Below are 20995 nucleotides of genomic sequence, written 5' to 3'. Positions count from 1 at the left end.
GGCCAAATCCAAGGCATTTGGTCATGGGAGGAGCCAGCATTTGTAGTGCACTGGTCCCCCTGACATGCCAGGACACCAAACGGGCACCCTAGGGGGCACTACAGTGGACTTTAAAAATAGCTCCCAGGTGCATAGCTCCCTTACCTTGGGTGCTGAGCCCCCCAAAACCCACTCCCCACAACTGTACACCACTACCATAGCCCTTATGGATGAAGGGGGGCACCTACATGTGGGTACAGTGGGTTTTGTTTTTTTTTGGAGGGCTCAACATTTACCACCACAAGTGTAACAGGTAGGGGGGGATGGGCCTGGGTCCACCTGCCTGAAGTGCACTGCACCCACTAAATACTGCTCCAGGGACCTGCATACTACTGTCAGGGAGCTGGGTATGACATTCGAGGCTGGCAAATGTTTATTGTTTTTTTTTGGGTGGGAGGAGGTTGGTGACCACTGGGGGAGTAAGGGGAGGTGATATCCAAATTCCCTTCGGTGGCCATTTGGTCAGTTGGAGCACCTTTTTGAAGCTTGGTCCTGAAAAAAAAGGGACCAAGTGAAGCCGGTGAAATGCTTGTCAGGGCCGGCTTTCTTTTTTCCATTATCGGGCGAAGCCGGCCATCTCGTGAGCATGCCCCTGTCTCGCCTTCGCTACCCTACCGACACGTCCCCTTGAAGTTTGGCCGGCTCTGCGACGGAAAGCAGTTGGCAACGGCCAAAATCGGTTTTCGATTATACTGATTTGGCCGGGTTCAGGAGATCGCCGGCTATCTCCCGATTTGTGTCGGAAGATGGCCGGTGATCTCCTTCGAAAATAAGCTGGATAGGTATTTAGAATGATTTCATATATATATACTTATATATGCACATCTGTGCATACATGCCAAAATTCCATTTATGTGCTATTCTGTAATACTAGGGTTGAGGACAATTAAAATGTTTAACCAGGAATAACATAATCTCACAATTAAAAAAAAACAACTTGAGTTAACTGTACCTTTTTAATCTCTGCCCCCCATCTGGCAGTTCTCTCTCTCCCTTCCCTTTCCCTTCAGCCATTTTGTAAACTTACCTGGGTCACAAGCAGCATCTGCAGTGCAAGCAGGCTTCCTCCATTGGACCCAAGAGCCTTCCTGCAGCTGTGTCCCACCCTCTTGGAAACAGTAAATTGCATCAGAGGAGATGGGATTCCACTGCAAGAAGGCTCTCAGGGCAGACGGAGAAAGTCTGCTTGCATTGCAGATGCTGCCCACAGCCTAGGCAAGTTTACAAAATTGCTGGAGGGGAAGGAGAGAGGGGAGAGAGAGAACTGTAAAACTGTTGGGGGGGGGAGGCAGGTTGGGGGAGAGGTTGGGGGTGTGGCACCGGCCCCAGCTGTTTAATCATGCAGAAAATTAATGCGTGAATTGTAGTAGTTAATGTGATTAATCTGCAGAGTTTGGGTGGGGTGTGGGTGGGATTCACACTTATACGCATAACTTGTGGAAAACTATAAAATACACATAACTTGTAGAAAACTATAAGTTATGCACGTATGTCCAGTATTTAGGTACGAGCACTTATTCTAGCTCTGTAGCTGGCGTAAGTGCTTATGTCTAATTTATGGGCATAAGTACATAAGTACATAAGTAGTGCCATACTGGGAAAGACCAAAGGTCCATCTAGCCCAGCATCCTGTCACCGACAGTGGCCAATCCAGGTCAAGGGCACCTGGCACGCTCCCCAAACGTAAAAACATTCCAGACAAGTTATACCTAAAAATGAGGAATTTTTCCAGTCCATTTAATAGCGGTCTATGGACTTGTCCTTTAGGAATCTATCTAACCCCTTTTTAAACTCCGTCAAGCTAACCGCCCGTACCACGTTCTCCGGCAATGAATTCCAGAGTCTAATTACACGTTGGGTGAAGAAAAATTTTCTCCGATTCGTTTTAAATTTACCACACTGTAGCTTCAACTCATGCCCTCTAGTCCTAGTATTTTTGGATAGCGTGAACAGTCGCTTCACATCCACCCGATCCATTCCACTCATTATTTTATACACTTCTATCATATCTCCCCTCAGCCGTCTCTTCTCCAAGCTGAAAAGCCCTAGCCTTCTCAGCCTCTCTTCATAGGAAAGTCGTCCCATCCCCACTATCATTTTCGTCGCCCTTCGCTGTACCTTTTCCAATTCTACTATATCTTTTTTGAGATACGGAGACCAGTACTGAACACAATACTCCAGGTGCGGTCGCACCATGGAGCGATACAACGGCATTATAACATCCGCACACCTGGACTCCATACCCTTCCTAATAACACCCAACATTCTATTCGCATGTATTTCACCTGTTATCCTATAATGGAAAGAAGATACCTACATTGGTGGAAATAAGTATTTGATCCCTTGCTGATTTTGTAAGTTTGCCCACTGACAAAGACATGAGCAGCCCATAATTGAAGGGTAGGTTATTGGTAACAGTGAGAGATAGCACATCACAAATTAAATCCGGAAAATCACATTGTGGAAAGTATATGAATTTATTTGCATTCTGCAGAGGGAAATAAGTATTTGATCCCCCACCAACCAGTAAGAGATCTGGCCCCTACAGACCAGGTAGATGCTCCAAATCAACTCGTTACCTGCATGACAGACAGCTGTCGGCAATGGTCACCTGTATGAAAGACACCTGTCCACAGACTCAGTGAATCAGTCAGACTCTAACCTCTACAAAATGGCCAAGAGCAAGGAGCTGTCTAAGGATGTCAGGGACAAGATCATACACCTGCACAAGGCTGGAATGGGCTACAAAACCATCAGTAAGACACTGGGCGAGAAGGAGACAACTGTTGGTGCCATAGTAAGAAAATGGAAGAAGTACAAAATGACTGTCAATCGACAAAGATCTGGGGCTCCACGCAAAATCTCACCTCGTGGGGTATCCTTGATCATGAGGAAGGTTAGAAATCAGCCTACAACTACAAGGGGGGAACTTGTCAATGATCTCAAGGCAGCTGGGACCACTGTCACCACGAAAACCATTGGTAACACATTACGACATAACGGATTGCAATCCTGCAGTGCCCGCAAGGTCCCCCTGCTCCGGAAGGCACATGTGACGGCCCGTCTGAAGTTTGCCAGTGAACACCTGGATGATGCCGAGAGTGATTGGGAGAAGGTGCTGTGGTCAGATGAGACAAAAATTGAGCTCTTTGGCATGAACTCAACTCGCCGTGTTTGGAGGAAGAGAAATGCTGCCTATGACCCAAAGAACACCGTCCCCACTGTCAAGCATGGAGGTGGAAATGTTATGTTTTGGGGGTGTTTCTCTGCTAAGGGCACAGGACTACTTCACCGCATCAATGGGAGAATGGATGGGGCCATGTACCGTACAATTCTGAGTGACAACCTCCTTCCCTCCGCCAGGGCCTTAAAAATGGGTCGTGGCTGGGGCTTCCAGCACGACAATGACCCAAAACATACAGCCAAGGCAACAAAGGAGTGGCTCAGGAAGAAGCACATTAGGGTCATGGAGTGGCCTAGCCAGTCACCAGACCTTAATCCCATTGAAAACTTATGGAGGGAGCTGAAGCTGCGAGTTGCCAAGCGACAGCCCAGAACTCTTAATGATTTAGAGATGATCTGCAAAGAGGAGTGGACCAAAATTCCTCCTGACATGTGTGCAAACCTCATCATCAACTACAGAAGACGTCTGACCGCTGTGCTTGCCAACAAGGGTTTTGCCACCAAGTATTAGGTCTTGTTTGCCAGAGGGATTAAATACTTATTTCCCTCTGCAGAATGCAAATAAATTCATATACTTTCCACAATGTGATTTTCCGGATTTAATTTGTGATGTGCTATCTCTCACTGTTACCAATAACCTACCCTTCAATTATGGGCTGCTCATGTCTTTGTCAGTGGGCAAACTTACAAAATCAGCAAGGGATCAAATACTTATTTCCACCACTGTATGTTCCCTTATAGAATAGGCACCACAAAGGCAACACTGTTATAGAATTACCCCCATTCTAGATAATGTTGCTGCTAGGGAATTTTTGCAGATTCAACAGAAAAGTAAGAGGAAAACAGCCTCCTTGTAGTACTAGCATTCAGAGTAATTGACGTCTCTGCTGCACAGAAATGGAAAACTAAATTTGATTTTGGGATTTTGCTTCTGTACATTAGGCTAGACAGGGTTTGGGGATAATGTAGAGGCAGCACTGATGGCCATTGCATACTGGCGACACCTACAGGTGCAGTTCAAGATGCACCCATAGCCCTCTGTCAGAGACTGTTGCAACAGTGACTGGGTTATAGAGAGAGGAGGGAGGTGAATTTATCTGGAACTGATAAGAACAGGGATACAGCCTAAGCCAGGACATATTAAAAAGCAGGTGAAAAACAGGATGTTATTTTCAGAGCATACAAGGATAGTAAAGAACAAGAAATACAATTTTTAATAGCACAAATAAGTTGTATAAGAGTAGGAAAGATATGGCCAGGCATGCTCTTTGGTCTTCTACTTACACATCTCATGGGATTGGCATTAATGTGGGATTTCTTAGGGAGAGGAGGAGATAGTGGATGCTGAGGATGGGCAGACTGGATGAGCTACTATGCTTCTAATGTGACTGTATCCTTATAACACACCTGAAAGATGCAGTTGTACATAATACAAATGGATGCACTGGCATGTGTTAGTAAGTAAGCATTGTAATGTCCTTTAGCACATTTAGTCACTAGGCTGCAGGTGAGTCCACTTAGTTGTGAGCAATACCAAACCTCAAATTAAGCAGAAGTTACGACTTTAGTGAGCATGGGCTACAGTAACTGTCATGTAGAAAAGAAGTGCTAGTACTAATATATATATATATATATATATATATATATATATATATATATATATATATATATATATATATATATATATATATATATAAATAAACCGAAAAACACAGCTCTTGACTAGGGGCAACATGGGACATAGAAGACCGAAAGGGTTGTCAGGTAATGCAAAAATGTTTCCCCGGAGCACAGTTGAGATGTTCAATGTCCTGCCTCTCCATCAACAGTCCAATCATTAGCTTCCTCCATTGTGTCAAAGTTGTACTTTATAGAATAAGCCTAAATTTCCACGCAGTTTATTGAACATGCTGAGTGGCCATCCACGTGACTAAATTTAGTCACAGGCAGTTATGCCAAGTAAAACTTGGTGTAAATGCTGATGCTTAAATTACGTGGATTTGCACAAGCAACTTAATTCGCTCTATATAGAATCTAGGGGTTAGTGCTGCAGCGGAGCTGGGATGGATCGAGGGCCTTTTACTTATTTGTACTGATAGCAGCAGTATTCAGCCACTATCCATATAGCTTAAAGGTTTAATTTAGGCCAGCAAAAAGGCTTTGCTAAATCAAATCACTCAACTATACGCCTAGATGCTGATTATCGCTGCTGCTCTTATAGTTAGTGGTGGTCAATAGCAATTATGTATGTTTATCACTGCTGACTATATGTATTGTGAGTAATTTTATAATGGGTCTTTTGTGTGAGCAGGCCAAAAAGCTTGTCCATTCAAGCCTCTTTCATAAAGACACGTAGACATCTGTGTCTTTATAAAATATTACAAACTACGGCTCAACTGAAGCCACTGACATTTAATCTGGTTTTAATAAAGGTGTATTTGTTCTTGTTTGTTTGATTCTTTCCTATCCTTAATGGATTTCCTTTCTGTTCCCAGTTTTTATGTTATTTATTTAGTTTTTTTATTCTAAACTGCCCTGACCTGTTTTCCCAGAAAGGGCGGTATAGTAAATTTTAATGAACATAACTGTTCAGGCATATTTTATAAACTGTAGACTAGATATTATTATGTGGCGCCTGAAAAATCCGTGTGGAAAATAAATTCACCAAGGCGTATTCAATAAAGTATGCCTAAATTTCCATGTGGATTGTAGAATACGCCAAGCATCCCATCTGCATGACTAAATTTAGTCACGGGCAGTTGCGCCAAGTAAAACTTGGTATAATTCCTGATGCCTAAATTAGGTGTGGACCGGGTGTATTCTATACCACGTGCATAACTTTTAGAAATGCCCATGACCCGCCTATTCCATAGCCATGGTCATGCGACTTAGAATTTAAGCGCATCACATTCCAGAATACGCTTAGACCATTGTGTGCGTAAATGCTAATTAATGCCAATTAGTGCTGATAATTACATGTGAACATCCAATTATCAGCACTGATTGCCTTATTAACTAATTAAGCTGTGCGCATCATTATGGAATACGCTTCAATTTCTACACGGAAATCTCAACTTGATATATAGAATCTGGCAGTGTGCATGCAACTTGTGACTGTCCAGACTCTGCCCCAGAACATGCCTACTGCCGGCTTGCATAAAAGTATATGGCTTCTCGTCATCGTATGTACTTATATCCCTAATCTTATGAGGCCTTTTATGCACATATACTGATATATACTCGTGAAAAAGACTTTATAAATTTATCTTCATAGCAGTGCTGAATATACATGTTTTTTTTTTAAATGCCAGAACCAGTGTTAAAAAAAAATCCCTTGGGCCACCTGTACTGAATATTGGACTGGCAAGGCCTTTCTAGACTAAGTTGCTCTGAGCATTTTCAGACTTTACTTCTGTTATCCTCAAATAGAGGAGGAGCTAGAAGGCTATAACAGTGGCACCCAGTGCTGAAACCATTAAAAAATCCATTGTCATGCACATCCGGCCTGAGTTCACAGCCCAGGAATTAGATTTACTAGAGAGGTGGCCTGTTTGCTTTTGGCACCCAAACAGTGAGGAAGCATCACTTTCCCACTTGAGTTTTGAAAACTGTTGCTGAAAAATTTTTGTTCCCACTGTCCCCTTTTGCCCTCCACACAGATGCATGAGTTTCAAAGTGCACCACATCAAGACTTTACGGTAATAAGGCATTATCTTTTTGTGTGGAAGATGAGCATGGGCCCACAGGCACTGGAAACCATGTGTTGTCTTGGATGGTTGCTGTTAATCCATTTTAAGCTTGCTAGAGCACAGACGTTGCACTATATAATTGTATTATAAGAGACTATGAAGGGATAAAAAGGAGAAATAGGATCAAACCCAACATTTTCTAAGTGTTTAATATTGTCAGTGCTACATATTCAGCAGCTTATAATAAGCCTACCCCAAAAGCTTGATTTCAGAATTTTGAATTTCACCTTAGCTAATATTTGTCAGAGAACTCTAATCGCTTATGTTTTCAAAGTGAGGAAGGGTTAATTGAAGAATCTGAGTGGTTGTTATGGAGTAAGTTCTATAAGTGGTGCCTAAATATCGGTGCCAGAAATTTCACATGCTCAGCACTATTCTATAAAGGGTATGCATGCTTTATAGAATAGCACTTAGGGCATAAACTGAGCCTAACTTTAGATGCTGGCAATTACGCCTGCTAAAAGTAGGTATGAATGCTGACACCTAAATTAGGTGCAGTTCAGCTGAATTCTGCATTTACGCTTGTAAAATTTTGGAATGCTCACCAAAATTTATGCGCGTTAGGATTTGCATGCAGATTGTTATATATGATATGATTTATGCATAAATCAGAATTAAGGCCAATTAATGCCAATAATTGGTTGCTAGCAGCCAATTATTGGTGCTGATTGGCTTGTTAAGCAATTAAATTGTGTGTGCAAATCGGCTATGTACACTGATTTGCGTATGCAATTTTAGTCGCCGTTTATAGAATCCAGGGGTATGTGTAATGCAAGGTGAGTGCTCAGAAGGCAAAAGTGTGTGTTCTTGCATGGAGCTCCACACCCCCCTCACTCTGTCTCTTCTTCTGTCCACCTGCAGGGTCCCTTTAGTACCATTCTGTCCTCTATGACCCCCAAGCCGGAGTTCTGGTGGCTGCAGAATGACAGCTCTTTCTGCTAACAGTAGGATCTCTGTATATGCAGCCGGATGTGCAAGTTAATCAGTGATGCCAGTGCTGAGCATTCAACAACAAAAAAGAAAAAACAGGAGGGGGTGTTTGGGAAGGGAGGAAAAGGGAAAGCCTTTTCTCATACCTTAAGAGAAAATTGTAGCTTGAAGTCTTCCTTGAAGTGATACCTTCAATTCATGAGCAGAAACACCGGGGGAACCTGGAGAGGGAAGTGAGAGGAAGGAGTTAAGGTGGCTGGAAAGAGAGAGAGAAACTGGAGTGGGAAAGACAAGAGCATAGAGTATGATGAAACAGAAAGAGGATGAAGATAAAGAGGATCAGGCAGATATTTAGTGAAAGGGCCCTATAATTTCTCTTTTTCTTAAGTATGATATGTTCTTGCATTTCCTGTACTTTAAACAGCAAAAGTTAACATGCCATTAACGCAAAGGCTGCACAGCAGTGGCTGTGGGTGTGCCCAGCGTGTCCTCTACAGCACTGAAATGTTGTTTACCATATGCTACACTGTTCGCAGATAGCGCAGTAAAGTGGGGAAAACCTTGATGTAGTGCACTCTTAAGACTCCTGCGCTTAACACCTCAATGCACAACTCCATCCATAACCCACCCTGCCCCACTATCACACCATGCAGGTAATATGCAAATTAGCACTCACTGTCCTGCCACCGGGCTAACAGTTACAGAGATGGAGTGGTAACAACGCACGCTAACTTGTGTGTTAACTGCTTAATGCACTTTAGTAATAGGGCTCCTGTTCTGTCTTAAGTAGCCTGTCTCTCACTAGGAGGGAAAAATCACCCTGGTGGAAGACATAAAAGTGATTTGTAGAAAGGAAAAGTCAAAGGTTTTGATGGATGGGGTGGGAGAATACCATAAGGCCCATGCTGAAATGACACTCGCATGCCAAAACACCCAAAAAGAAACAAAGCAACATCAACGGGGTGTATTCCCCCCCCCAAAAAAAAGTAAAGCACATACAAGGGAAAATTTAGGCAAAAGAGCTAAAACAATAAGGAAAGTCCTTATCTCAGGTTCACTCTTCTGTGGTTCTTCAGGGATCTAGACTGGCTGCTGTACATTTCCCTGGATAATCCCATAAATACACTATTACAGGTAACAGGCCTCTCCAACACAGTTCAGTAACTTAAAAAAAATACTTTTAGTGCCAAGTGCCACTGGACTCTCTAAAGAATATCCAAAGCTACTTCTCAAATATTTCTGTGGCAAGGTATAGAGTAAGGAATTATTCTTCCTCAAGAGAAAAAAAACACATCATCTTCACAAAAATAGCTCCTGTCTGACTGCTTGAGATGCACACAGGAGACCAATCCTTCACAACACAATTGGGCTTCTCAGGGGTAGAGGTGGGATAGACCCAGAAGGTTCTACTTTCTTCCTGAGGGACTGATAAAAACATCCATTGGAGCTTGGCTCTGTCAAATTCCTCCAATCTCCTTCTTGAATTACGTTTTGCTGGTTTAGAGAGCAACTCTCACTAGCTGGCCATTAGAAAGACAGCTCTCCTTGCTTTTCTGAGCCATCCATCTGTTCCACAAACTTCTCCAACCCCTAGAGGCAAAGCCTTTAAGTAGTTTCTGCAAAGTGTAGGTAGGAGGAGTCACCTCATCCGGCCATCCAAAGAACAAGCAGGCCCAACCTCTGTTACATCATACTCTAAATAGGTCACTCTATGAGCAGACTCCAGAATCTTACTCTGTATAACTATAGAAAGAACTTTTTGGTGTCCTGCTGCATTTATGTAGCACAGACAGCTTGAACGGTGCTGTGCAAGATATAGAGATCCAATGAACGATAACACAAAGCACCCAGGGGCAGTAGGTGAGAGAAGCCTTGAAAGAGACAGGGAGACTTTGAGAGAGGAACCAAAGCAGAAAGAGAGTCCAGTGAAAGCAACAGTGTAGGAATAAGAGAGAGAAAGGAAAGGGAATAAAGTGGGTGAAACAGAAAGAAGGGAGGGAGAGAAACCGAGATAAAGAAAAGACAAGGCAGTGGAAGAGGTGACACGAGGAAAGACAGTGTGGGGGAGTGGGGGAGAAAAATTGGTTGAATTCATCAGCCTACTGCACAATACTGGAAGTGCAGAGTGTCTGGTGGCCCAGAATTTGCTTATGGCACGGCCACTGATCAGAGTTGGCATCTCCATGAGGCTTTGGCACAGAAGAGCTGCATCTTAGTGATATTGCTGTGGTGAGAAGCATACTTTCCCCTCTCCTTGGCATGTTTGCATTTTATTAATTTGGGGAGTTTCCCGAGTCCTGTTTATGATATGGACATTATGGATAGCATTATGCATACAGATCTATTGCTAAAAAATCCTACCCCCCCCCCCCCCCCGAAAAAAAAAAGAACTCAGCAGAATGATATGGGATGAGAAATAATTAGGGATGTGCAGGCCTGAAAATTTTTGTTTAGTTTACTCTTCCACGTCATCGAGGAAATTTTAATTTAGTTCATGTTTTAAAAAATGTTTTTCATTTCAGGAGCAATATTCCTGTTCAGAACAGTGTGTACTATTTACAGCACAGGAAAAACACAATTTTGTGCTTTTTCCCATGTCATATGTTGTTTTTGGTCTTTTTTTTTTGCCCAGAACGACAGGAAAATGACATTTCAAATGAATACATATCCCTTGTAATAATACAGGTGTGCTTGAACAGATAAAGTCACAGCGTAGGAGAAAAGTGTAGTCTTCAGATGGGATTGGAAAAGAGAGGGAAAGAAGTAGGGAAGGGTAGAGCAACCAAGGCAGATCTTACTTCAACTGTGGCCAGCTTATGCCTTGGGTCAGAGCGAAGACAGAAATTAGAGGATTCTGGGAAGCGGGAGGTGGATTAATAGGAAGAATGCCCAAATGGTAATAAGAGAGAGCATGAAGGATTCTGAAAACAAGCAGGTCAGGTTTCACACTTACTTATACATTCACTGACGGTCGGTGAATATACAAGTTCACTCTCTGTAGATTTTGGAACAGTATGGGGCAATTCTATAAAGTGCAGAGGAGACCTTGGTAGCTCGATGTGGCTGAATAAGATTTGACTTACAAGAAATTCTGCTTGAAGTTGCTGCTTCTATGTGCAGATAAGATCTAAAGTTTTTTTTTTTTTTACCTATTTTGGACAATTTTGATACTCAGCTACACGTTTGGCTTTGATATATTGCATATGGTATTATAGACTTCAGCTTTTACTGAAGTTATCCCTACATATCAGAAGGGAGAGGAAAGGCTATGTAAAACAGAATCATTCAATAAATGACTTGAAGCATGGTATAAAAAAAGAAGGTTTCAGTTACGTAGAAGGATGGGGCAGTACGTGGAAAAATAGCAGGTGTACTGTAATGATGGGCTACACCTTTCTGTGACAGGAAAAATGATCCTTGGGGAGAAAATCAGAAGGTATGTTTCTAGACATGTAAACTAGAGAGTGGGGGTGACAATAAGAAGTAAGGGAATTCAGAAAGTCACCCCCAGCAAAAGCATAACAGTAGTGGGGAAGGCAATGTTAATATAGAAAACCATCTAAACGCACTTAACACATGAAAAGCAACGAGCACAAAGGCTTGTAACTTAAGTAAAAAGTTTCAAGATTTGCAAGCCCTGATGTTTGAGGAAGACTTGGATGTTTTTTTTTGTTACATTTGTACCCTGCGCTTTCCCACTCATGGCAGGCTCAATGCAGCTTATATGGGGCAATGGAGGGTTAAGTGACTTGCCCAGAGTCACAAGGAGCTGTCTGTGCCTGAAGTGGGAATTGAACTCAGTTCCTCAGAACCAAAGTCCACCACCCTAAACACTAGGCCACTCCTCCACTCCTATTGTTGCTATTCTCATGAAAAGAATGCATAATACCGGGCTATAATCTTTTTAGGAAGGATAGGGAGGGCCATAGAGGTGGTGGAGTGGTGCTGTATGTGAAAAATAATATCAGTGTGACTGAAATGCAGGGAACCTGAGGAAAGGAAGAAGCTATATGGCACAAATGGAGAAGCTGGACAAGGATCTGATCAAAGATAACCATACACTTGGAATGAAAAGGGAGGCACTGTTGCTGGGAGATTTCAACTTGCCTGAATGTCCCATCGGCAGAATTGGAAATAAGCAGTGAGATTGTGGATGCCTGTCAAAGTGCTTTGCTCAGACAAATGGTGACTGACCCCACAAAGGAAGGCTCAAACCTGTCTCTGAACCCTGTCTCTCCTTGATGTGCCTTTCAGGTGTCCCTGGATCCTGCAGCAATTCATTTTTGCTGCTTGCACTGGCCCTGCAGGCTTCCATCTGCCATGTCCTGCCCTCACTAACGTCATTGCCTGTTTCCCGTCAGGCGGTCAGAGCAAGCAGCAAAAATGAGTCACTACAGGCGCCAGGGACACCTGGAAGGTATACCAGGGAGGGACGGGATTCAGAGACAGGAAGGCAGATGCCGAGATGCTGCGGAGGGGGGGAGAGATATTGGATGTGAGTAGGTGAAAAAAAACTGTAATTAAAAAAAATATCTCTGGGAAGATGAAGGGGGGGGGGGGGGGGTGCATGGAAGGGTCCATCCAAGTTACCTCTAGGCCCATCCAAAATACAGGGTCTGGCTACACCACTGCTAACGCCACCTACTCACATATCTGTATCCATCTACCAACAATTTTACGGTAGGATAGTGAGTGGCTGGGAGCTTGGGGACATGAGCGGGGTGGTTAAGTGGGCTGCTGGTGGGTAGGTCGGCAGAGAATTAGGTAGATGAGGGTTTGGGTTAGTGGAGGGTAGATGGCAGGGTAAATGGGTTGTAGAGATGATTGGGAGTTAGGGTGGTGAGGATAAGTAAGAGAATGGGTGGAGATAGGTGAAACAGTAGATGAAGGGTGTGCAGCTCCTGAACTTAAGGTGCCCAGATGTGGGATTCCTTGACTCAGGGACCTTGAGGCTGGGGATCTTGAGTCTGTGAGTCCTAAATTTGGATATTCTGTCTCCAGGAGTCCTCCGCTTGGGGATTTCAAGTCTTTGGTGGCTGATTTTTTCACTTCCGATTGACTTCCCATTGATAACCAATTGAAAGTTAAAACTTCACCTCCAGAATGAAATAAAGATTCAGTGCCAAGCAGAAAGTAAAATAAAACTATGTTAAAGCTGTAGTACACTTTGCTGCATCAAAAGTAGTTCCACATGCATTAATGTGCCCATAGCACTAAGATTAGCAATAGTGTTTTACTTCTCACTTAGTGCTAAAACCCTACATGTGCCAGAAATTATATTAATGTACAAGAATATGCACTGAATTCAAAGTAAATAGCCTCACTAAAGACAGTGCAGTTTATTACACTGGCCCCATGAGAGGAAGGCCAAGAGGAGGGACAGTTTGAGAAAGTTTATGGAAAGAATAGGATATCCTGAGAAATAGATATTTGTTTCCACGGGGTAGTGTCTTCAAATGGGTTAGTTTAGCACATCGAGTGCTAACACCCTCAGGAGTATGCAAGAATAGGATCCGTTGCTATGGGTTCTTGAGCACCCCCAATATTGAGAGAATTCCTTATATGTGCCCAGGGAGGGGCTATTGCCATTGAGCTTAGCACCCCCAATAATTCTGAAAAGTTGGCTCCTATATATGCAAGTAACAAGTTTATTAAAATCACAATCCAAACAGCCTTTAAAATAATCCAGTCCAATTTTGCAGCTGTAGCACAGACTGGTCAGTTTGCTGAAGGTGAAGCTTGTTTTAGTTGTAGGATCAAGGGCTCACCCAAGCATTCGGTATTAAGACTTTTGCAGTTATAATCAACACTGAGGCAATTGATAACGCTTCTTGGAGGCTGCTCATCATTACCCAACTCTTTCCAGTGCATTGTCTCAGGAATATAAGAACCCCTGACACAGGGTTGTTTCTGAAAAAAATGTCTGGCATTTAAAAGACTCATTACCGGAACATTCATACTGAATTATTCATAGAACAGAAATATTTGGACTGGATTATCTTATAAGTGGTTTTGCATGGTCGTTTTAATACACTTGTTATTTTCATACTCCTCTTGGCATTAGAACTCGACCTATTCCTCTGCTCTTTTTTCTTGCCATTTGATGTGCAGTGGGATTTGCCTTTCCTTTTTAAGTCTGCCCATACCTTGACAGAGTTGAACCTCACTCTTAAGCCAGGGCTTGTTCTGAGTGGATTTGGCATTGCTGTTTTTGCATGCTCTTTTAAATGACGACCGTTATTCTCTGAAGAGGAAAGAGAGCAGGAGAATACTTTTCTTTAAATGATTTAGGGGTGTTTTGTAGCTGAAGTGGTATTTGACCAGTGATTTTAGGGAGACAGAGAAGTGAAGAGTTCTGAGCTTGAGACTGGTGTGGAGCAAGACAGGAATTAAGTTCACAGCTGGTGTGAACAGAGGAGGAAGTGATGAGCAGAGCTGAAGGTAGGTAAATTAGAACAAGAGAAAGTGACAGTAATAAAAGAAGATAAGCTTATTCTTCGGAAATTGTAATTCTTAGAGAACTTTGAGGACAAAGAATCTTCTTATAAACGTTGCAAGGATTGGGGCTAGAGAGCCTCACACCTACCCCTGGGGCATGAATCTGAGGCTAAGGGTGGATATAGGTGGGGGTTAGTAAGAACGTAAGCTGGGAAAGTGTGAAAAAACAATGGAATTCTCGGGGTGGGGGACACTGCAAGCGAGTGATTGGGTTTGGGAGAGCGTGTTAAAAAGTCATCTTCTCCTGTCCCTGTTCTATACTACTTCCTGTTTCTTTGTCCCTTCTCTTCCCCTTTTCCCTCCCCCAGGCTTCCTACCTTGCTGGCTTCCATTAACTCCTTCAGTTCTCCTCCTCCTCTTACTCTGTGCAGGCTCCCACATCTAGTCCTGCTGAGGTCAACTCTCATGTGCCTCCTTTCAGCAGGGTCAGTTTCATTGACCCTCTAATTCTGGAAGGGCAGTTTCTGCTGTGCATGAATTCTTCAACTAAGTCAGTGCTCGAGCTCTGTTCCTGATTTCCATTTGTCTATTCTTGGCATACTCAAATCAGATCTCTGCCATCTTGTTGTAAAAGCAGTATACACCCAATGTGGGATACCTCCATAAAATACATGAGTCTTGAAATGTCTGTGGTAGTTTGAAATCTGTAAGAAAAGAACACAGCGAAGGTGACAAGATGGATGACACCAAACAAACTTCTACTGGACTCAGAAAAAAGTTCACAGCAAGAGTTTATTCTTAAAAAACTGGACTCGACACGAGTCGTGTTTCGGCCGTTCAGGCCTGCCTCAGGAGTCCCTGTATGGCAAAGTGCTATTGGTTCTCATAAGGAGAGTGTGAGCGTCACTGTTCTCGAAGCATGAAAACAGTGGCACTCACACTCTCATCAAGAAGCTCAGAAGTTTTCTTTCTCCATTTTCCTAAGGTGTTGTTAGAGAAATCCAGTGTTTGCACAAGACTCTCCTTATGAGAACCAATAGCACTTTGCCATACAGGGACTCCTGAGGTGATCTATTTTGGCGGAGGTGCTACAGCTGGCCGGAACCGTATTTTCGAAAAAGATGGCCTGCCATCTTTTTTTTCGATAATACGGTTTAGCCCAGCCAAATGCCAGAGTTCGTCGGGTTTGAGATGGCCGATTTTGTTTTTCATCGATAATGGAAAAAAATGCCGGCCATCTCAAACCCGGCGAAATCCAAGGCATTTGGTCGTGGGAGGAGCCAGCATTTGTAATGCACTGGTCCCCCTCACATGCCAGGGCACCCTAGGGGGCACTTCTAAAAATGTTTAAAAAATACAAAAAAAGCTCCCCGGTGCATAGCTCCCTTACCTTGGGTCCTGAGCCCCTCAAATCCCCCCCAAACCCACTCCCCACACCTCTACTCCATTACCATAACCCTTATGGGTGAAGGGGGGCACTTACATGTGGGTACAGTGGGTGTTGGGGGGATTTGGAGGGCTCAACACTTAGCACCACAAGTGTAACAGGTAGGGGGGGATGGACCTGGGTCTGCCTGCCTGAAGTGCACTGCACCCATTAAAAACTGCTCCAGGGAGTTGCATACTGCTGTCAGGGACCTGGGTATGACATTTGAGGCTGGCATACAGGCTGACAAAAAACTGCTTTATTTTTATTTTTTTCGTGTGGGAGGGGGTTAGTGACCACTGGGGGACTACGGGAAGGTCATCCCCCATTCCCTCCAGTGGTCATCTGGTCAGTTGGGGCACCTTTTTGAGGCTTGGTCGTGAAAATAAAAGGACCAAGTAAACCCAGTGAAATACTGCTTAATGCCGCTTTATTTTCCATTATCCGCAAAAGCTGGCCATCTGGTAGCCACGCCCATGCCCGCCCATGTCCCGCCTTCACTTTGCCGCTGACACGCCCCTTTTAACTTTCGCCGGTGAGGTGACGGGAAAGCGGCGATGCTGTAAAAAAAGCAGCTTTCGATTATACCGATTTCGCCACTTTTCCGAGATCGTCGGCCATCTCCCGATTTATGTCGGAAGATGGCCAGCGATCACTTTCGAAAATAAGCTGGATAGTAACATAGTAGATGACGGCAGAAAAAGACCCGCATGGTCCATCCAGTCTGCCCAACAAGACAAACTCATATGTGCTAGTTTTTGTGTATATCTTACCTTGATTTGTAACTGTCATTTTCAGGGCACAGACCGTACAAGTTACTTCTGGTCGCCCCATTTCAGAAAAGATATTGCGAAACTAGAAAAGGTTCAGAGAAGGAAGACAAATTGGTAAAAGGGGATGGAACACCTCCTTTATGAAGAGAAGCTGTTAGGGCTCTTCAGCTTGGAAGAGAGACAACTGAGAAAGGATAAGATAGAGGGTAGAGGCCAACCGAATTTCAGTTTCAGTTACAGTGCTGAAACTGCCCAGAATCCATTTTCTGCCTAGTTTCAGTTGAAAGGCTATGGCCATGGGTTTGGTTTTGGCCAAAAATGACTGTGTTTTCAGTGGAAGCCAAAAATTTGTGTTTTGTCCTGTTTGTCTCCCTCCTTCCCAATACCCTCTGAGCAGGAGTTGCTCCCCTCCCAGCCCACCTGTAAAAATGCCCCCCCTTGGGCCTATTTAGAATCCCTAGAGGTCTAGAGATGTAGTCAGGCAGGAGTGATCCCCAGTTGCTTCTGCCCATGCTAGCTCTGCTGTCAGAATGGTTGCTATGACCTTTAGTGGCAATCTCGTGATAATGCTGCATGAAGTTATGGCAGCCATTTTGAGAGTAGAGTTGACACGGGCAAGAGTGATTAGGGATCACTCCTGACCTGACTACATGACTAGACCATCAGGGTTATATGGTAGAGTGCTCCAAATAAATGCTTTGATATAAAAGTTTAGCAGGAATTTAAGTATGTAAACTTGGGATGATGAGATCCTTAGGAATTAGTCTCTCTGTGGAGATATGACTTCAGCTGTCACTCCAAATGTGGCACAAAGTCAGCCATTGTAAAAGCACTGTGGCTTTTAATTTCAGTTTTCTTAGCTGTGGTCCCTGCATTCGGAGGCTATTTTGCTTGGAGGTAAAATATGATCTTTCATTATTTAAAACATATATATTCTGGCTTGAATAGTTTGTGGGTGATTCTAAAGAATTTCCAGGCTCTGTTGGGTATGATAAAGATGCAGCGTTTTAATAAAACTTGTGACATGCAGGAGCTAGATTCTATGAGAGAGGAATTGCAGTGATTGTTTTCAAGCACAAGTATTGGTTAACTTACAGTATTAGTAGGGAAATAATACTACAAATGAAATGAAGGTTATATATTAGAAAATAATCTGAGAATTGTATTGCTCTTGATTGTAATTTTTCAGAGCATATAGTCCTCACTTTCAGTAACGTCAATGTGCTTTTTTATTCTGGATTGTGCATCAGGCTGGTATAGGCTGGTCCGCAGTGTAGTGTCTTGACTCCTTTACCTTATTTTAGTAAGAATCTATATCATGCTTGTCCTTAATCAGTTTTATAACTACATACAAAACGGGAACCATCTCACTGCTACTTTCTCTTATTACTTGTGCACAGTTTGAGACAAGTAAGCATAAAAAGCTAATAATCATGATTTTTTTTTTACATGTTCTCACAAAGGTCCTGTCTCAGAGGATATTTGTTGTCATAAGAACATACAATAAGCCAAGCAAGTTAGACCAAGGTCTACTGAACCTCGCATCCTATTTTTGACAGTGGCCAGTTCTGGTCAGAAGTATCCAGATCATCCCAAAAAGTAGACCCAGTTTCTTATAGTTCATTTGAAGGGATAACTACATCTGCATTGACTTGGGAACCTAAATGTGCCAGACTTGTAGGGAAGACCTTGTTAAAATGGATCTCCCAGTTGTCAGCCTGTGCTTGCAGTTCTTGGGACTGGAAGGTAATAATCCCCAGTAGCAGTGGCGTTCCTAGGGGGGGGGGGCGGTGGGTGCGGTCCACCCCGGGTTCACGCCGCTGGGGGGGTGCTGCCCGCACCTGTCCGTTGTTCGTTCCATGCTCCCTCTGCCCCGGAACAGGTTACTTCCTGTTCCGGGGCAGAGCGGGAGCATGGAACGAACGACGGACAGGCGCGCGCAGCACCCCCCAGCGGCGTGCACCCGGGGGGGTTCTTTCACGGGGGGGGGGGTGTCCTTTCACCGGGGGGGCATGCTGCATCCGGGAGGGGCGCTGCACCTGGGGGGCAGGACGCATCGGCGATCCGCCCCAGGTGTCAGCCCCCCTAGGAACGCCACTGCCCAGTAGGCCTCATTGGTTCAGTTTCACATAATTAAACTTTAGTTTTCAGTTTTGGCCAAAACCAGGCGATAGGTTTTGGCTGAGAAAAGCTGTTTTGGTTGGCCTCTAATAGAAGGGGTGAGTTTTTAACAGCATTAAAAGAAGAAGACATTCCAGGAAACAACCAGCAGATTGAAAACAAATTTGTGGGAAGTATTTTTTTATGCATCACATAATTAAGCTGTGGATCCTGTTGCTAGAGGACATGGCCAAGGCAACCAACATAGGGGTTCAAAAGAGGTATGAACAAGTTCCTGGACAGACAGTCCATGAAAAATTGTTAGCCAGATAGTCTTGAGAAAACCACAGCTTATCCCTTCAAATGAACTATTTTATTTTATTTATTTTTGTTACATTTGTACCCCACACTTTCCCACTCATGGCAGGCTCAAACTATAAGAAATTGGGTCTACTTTTTGGGATGATCTGGGTACTTTTGACCAGATCTGGCCACTGTCAGACAGGATGTGGCGTTCAGTAGACCTTGGTCTAACTTGCATGGCTTATCATATAAGAACAGCCATACTGGGTAAAACCAATGTTCCATCTAGCCCAGTATCCTGTTTCCAACAGTTGCCAAGCCAAGTCACAAGTACTTGGCAGAAACCCAAATAGTGGCAACATTCCATGCTACTAATCCCAGTGCAAGCAGTAGCTTCCCCATGTCCGTCTCAATAGCAGACTATGGACTTTTCCTCCAGGAACTTGTCCAAACCTTTTTTAAACCCAGATACACTAACCGCTGTTACTACATCCTCCGACAAAGAGTTCAAGAGCTTAACTATTCGTTGAGTGAAAAAATATTTCCCCCTATTTGTTTTAAAAGTATTTCCATGTAACTTTCTTGAGTGTCCCGTAGTCTTTGTACTTTTGGAACAAGTAAAAAATTGACTTATTTTTACTCATTCTACACCACTCAGGATTTTGTAGTCCTCAATCATTACGCTTGCAAGATGTGGTAACTTTTGTGATTCCTGGCCCTTGTGTTTTTAATCAGATGACTTTGATGCATCATTTTTTTCAGTGAGGCTGTATCTCTTTTATGGAATAAACTTCCAAAATTACCTGAGTTTTAATCATCACTTGAATTTGTTTCCAACTCTCAGCTGATCAGAAACCTTTAGCTACACCCTGGCCTCTACACTCTGATTTATCTTGTTTTCTTTTTTATTGCTTGCTCATTATTTTATTTATTTGGACTTCACTCTTGCCTTTCCTATAGTAGCTCAAGGTGAGTTACAGTCTGGTGAAGCAGATATTTCCCTTCTCCCCATAGGGCTTACAATCTAAGGGCCTCTTTTATCAAGCCTCGCTAGCGATTCCCACACGGCAATGCCAATGGAGCCCATTCAAAGGAATGGGCTTTGTCGGCATTACCACAACGGAAGCCGCTAGCTAGGCTTGCTAAAAGAGGCCCAAAGTTTGTAGTTTATTGGTGTAATTTATCTTTTTGTTTATATACAATATTATTTTGGCTGTTTTCATGTACGTGTTTTTAATCATTTTGCTATGTTTTATGTTTTACAGTCTGCCCTGTATGCAGATGTTGTATATTAAATTAAATAATATTTCTGCACTGTATCCTCTCCAGAATCCAGATTGGGCACAATCTAATATGTGATGCAGGTCCAAATACTTCTGCAGTTTTTGAGTAACACACTAAAAACGCTAGTGCTCCTTTGTAAAAAGGCAAAAATGTATTTGTGTTGGAACAAGACTGGAGAATGTTGCTGATGTTTTGCATTTAAAATTGAAGTAGGCTTTGAGTGGAAATGAGGTTCAGATTAACCTATTTTAATTTTTTTTAATTTTCAGAAATCACCACAGCATCCAGAGCTGTTTCCCAGGTAAGATTATTGATCCTTGGGATCTCTTACGAGTAATATGACACATTTGTCTTGATTTATACCCCAGGCATACCATCTGAAAAAATCTCTTTGGCCTTCAATCTCACTGTTTGGGGGCAGTAAATCTCGCTTTTTGGGATGGTCTACCTTTGGCATCTCTAGTACAGAGAGTAGGTAGCACATACAGACATCTATACCTGTAAATAAAATTTTGAATGCCATCATTCCAAACTGCTGTATACGTCACACTAAGTACACATACACCATAGAATAAGATACAAGATATCTTTTAACAGATCAGGATAAGAATGAGCACTCAGACGAGGGAGAGAAAGATCAATGTAGAGCTGGCATGTGAAGAGAGATAAAGAATTGGTAAAGTGATTCTATATGAAAAGCCACCTTATATATGTTTTACTCAACCATATTTTGTAACATTCACAAACCATACGTCTCCATGAAAGCTATC

At 43.1% G+C, this 20995-nt stretch overlaps 1 protein-coding gene across 1 annotated transcript in view; it reads left to right on the top strand.

Moving 5' to 3' along the window:
* The window catches only part of BAIAP2L2 (BAR/IMD domain containing adaptor protein 2 like 2), a 91678-nt gene that overhangs the window by 64406 nt on the left and 6277 nt on the right, over positions 1-20995 (top strand). The window contains exon 13 of the mRNA XM_030190047.1: positions 20495-20526. Within this exon, the coding sequence (XP_030045907.1) occupies positions 20495-20526 (32 nt within the window). The remainder of the gene's footprint in view (positions 1-20494; positions 20527-20995) is intronic.

Source organism: Microcaecilia unicolor, chromosome 1 (assembly GCF_901765095.1).
Source record: "Microcaecilia unicolor chromosome 1, aMicUni1.1, whole genome shotgun sequence".
NCBI classification, from domain to species: Eukaryota; Metazoa; Chordata; class Amphibia; order Gymnophiona; family Siphonopidae; genus Microcaecilia; species Microcaecilia unicolor.
Note: the sequence above shows the minus strand (reverse complement) of the source record. Positions and strands in the feature narration are given on the sequence as shown.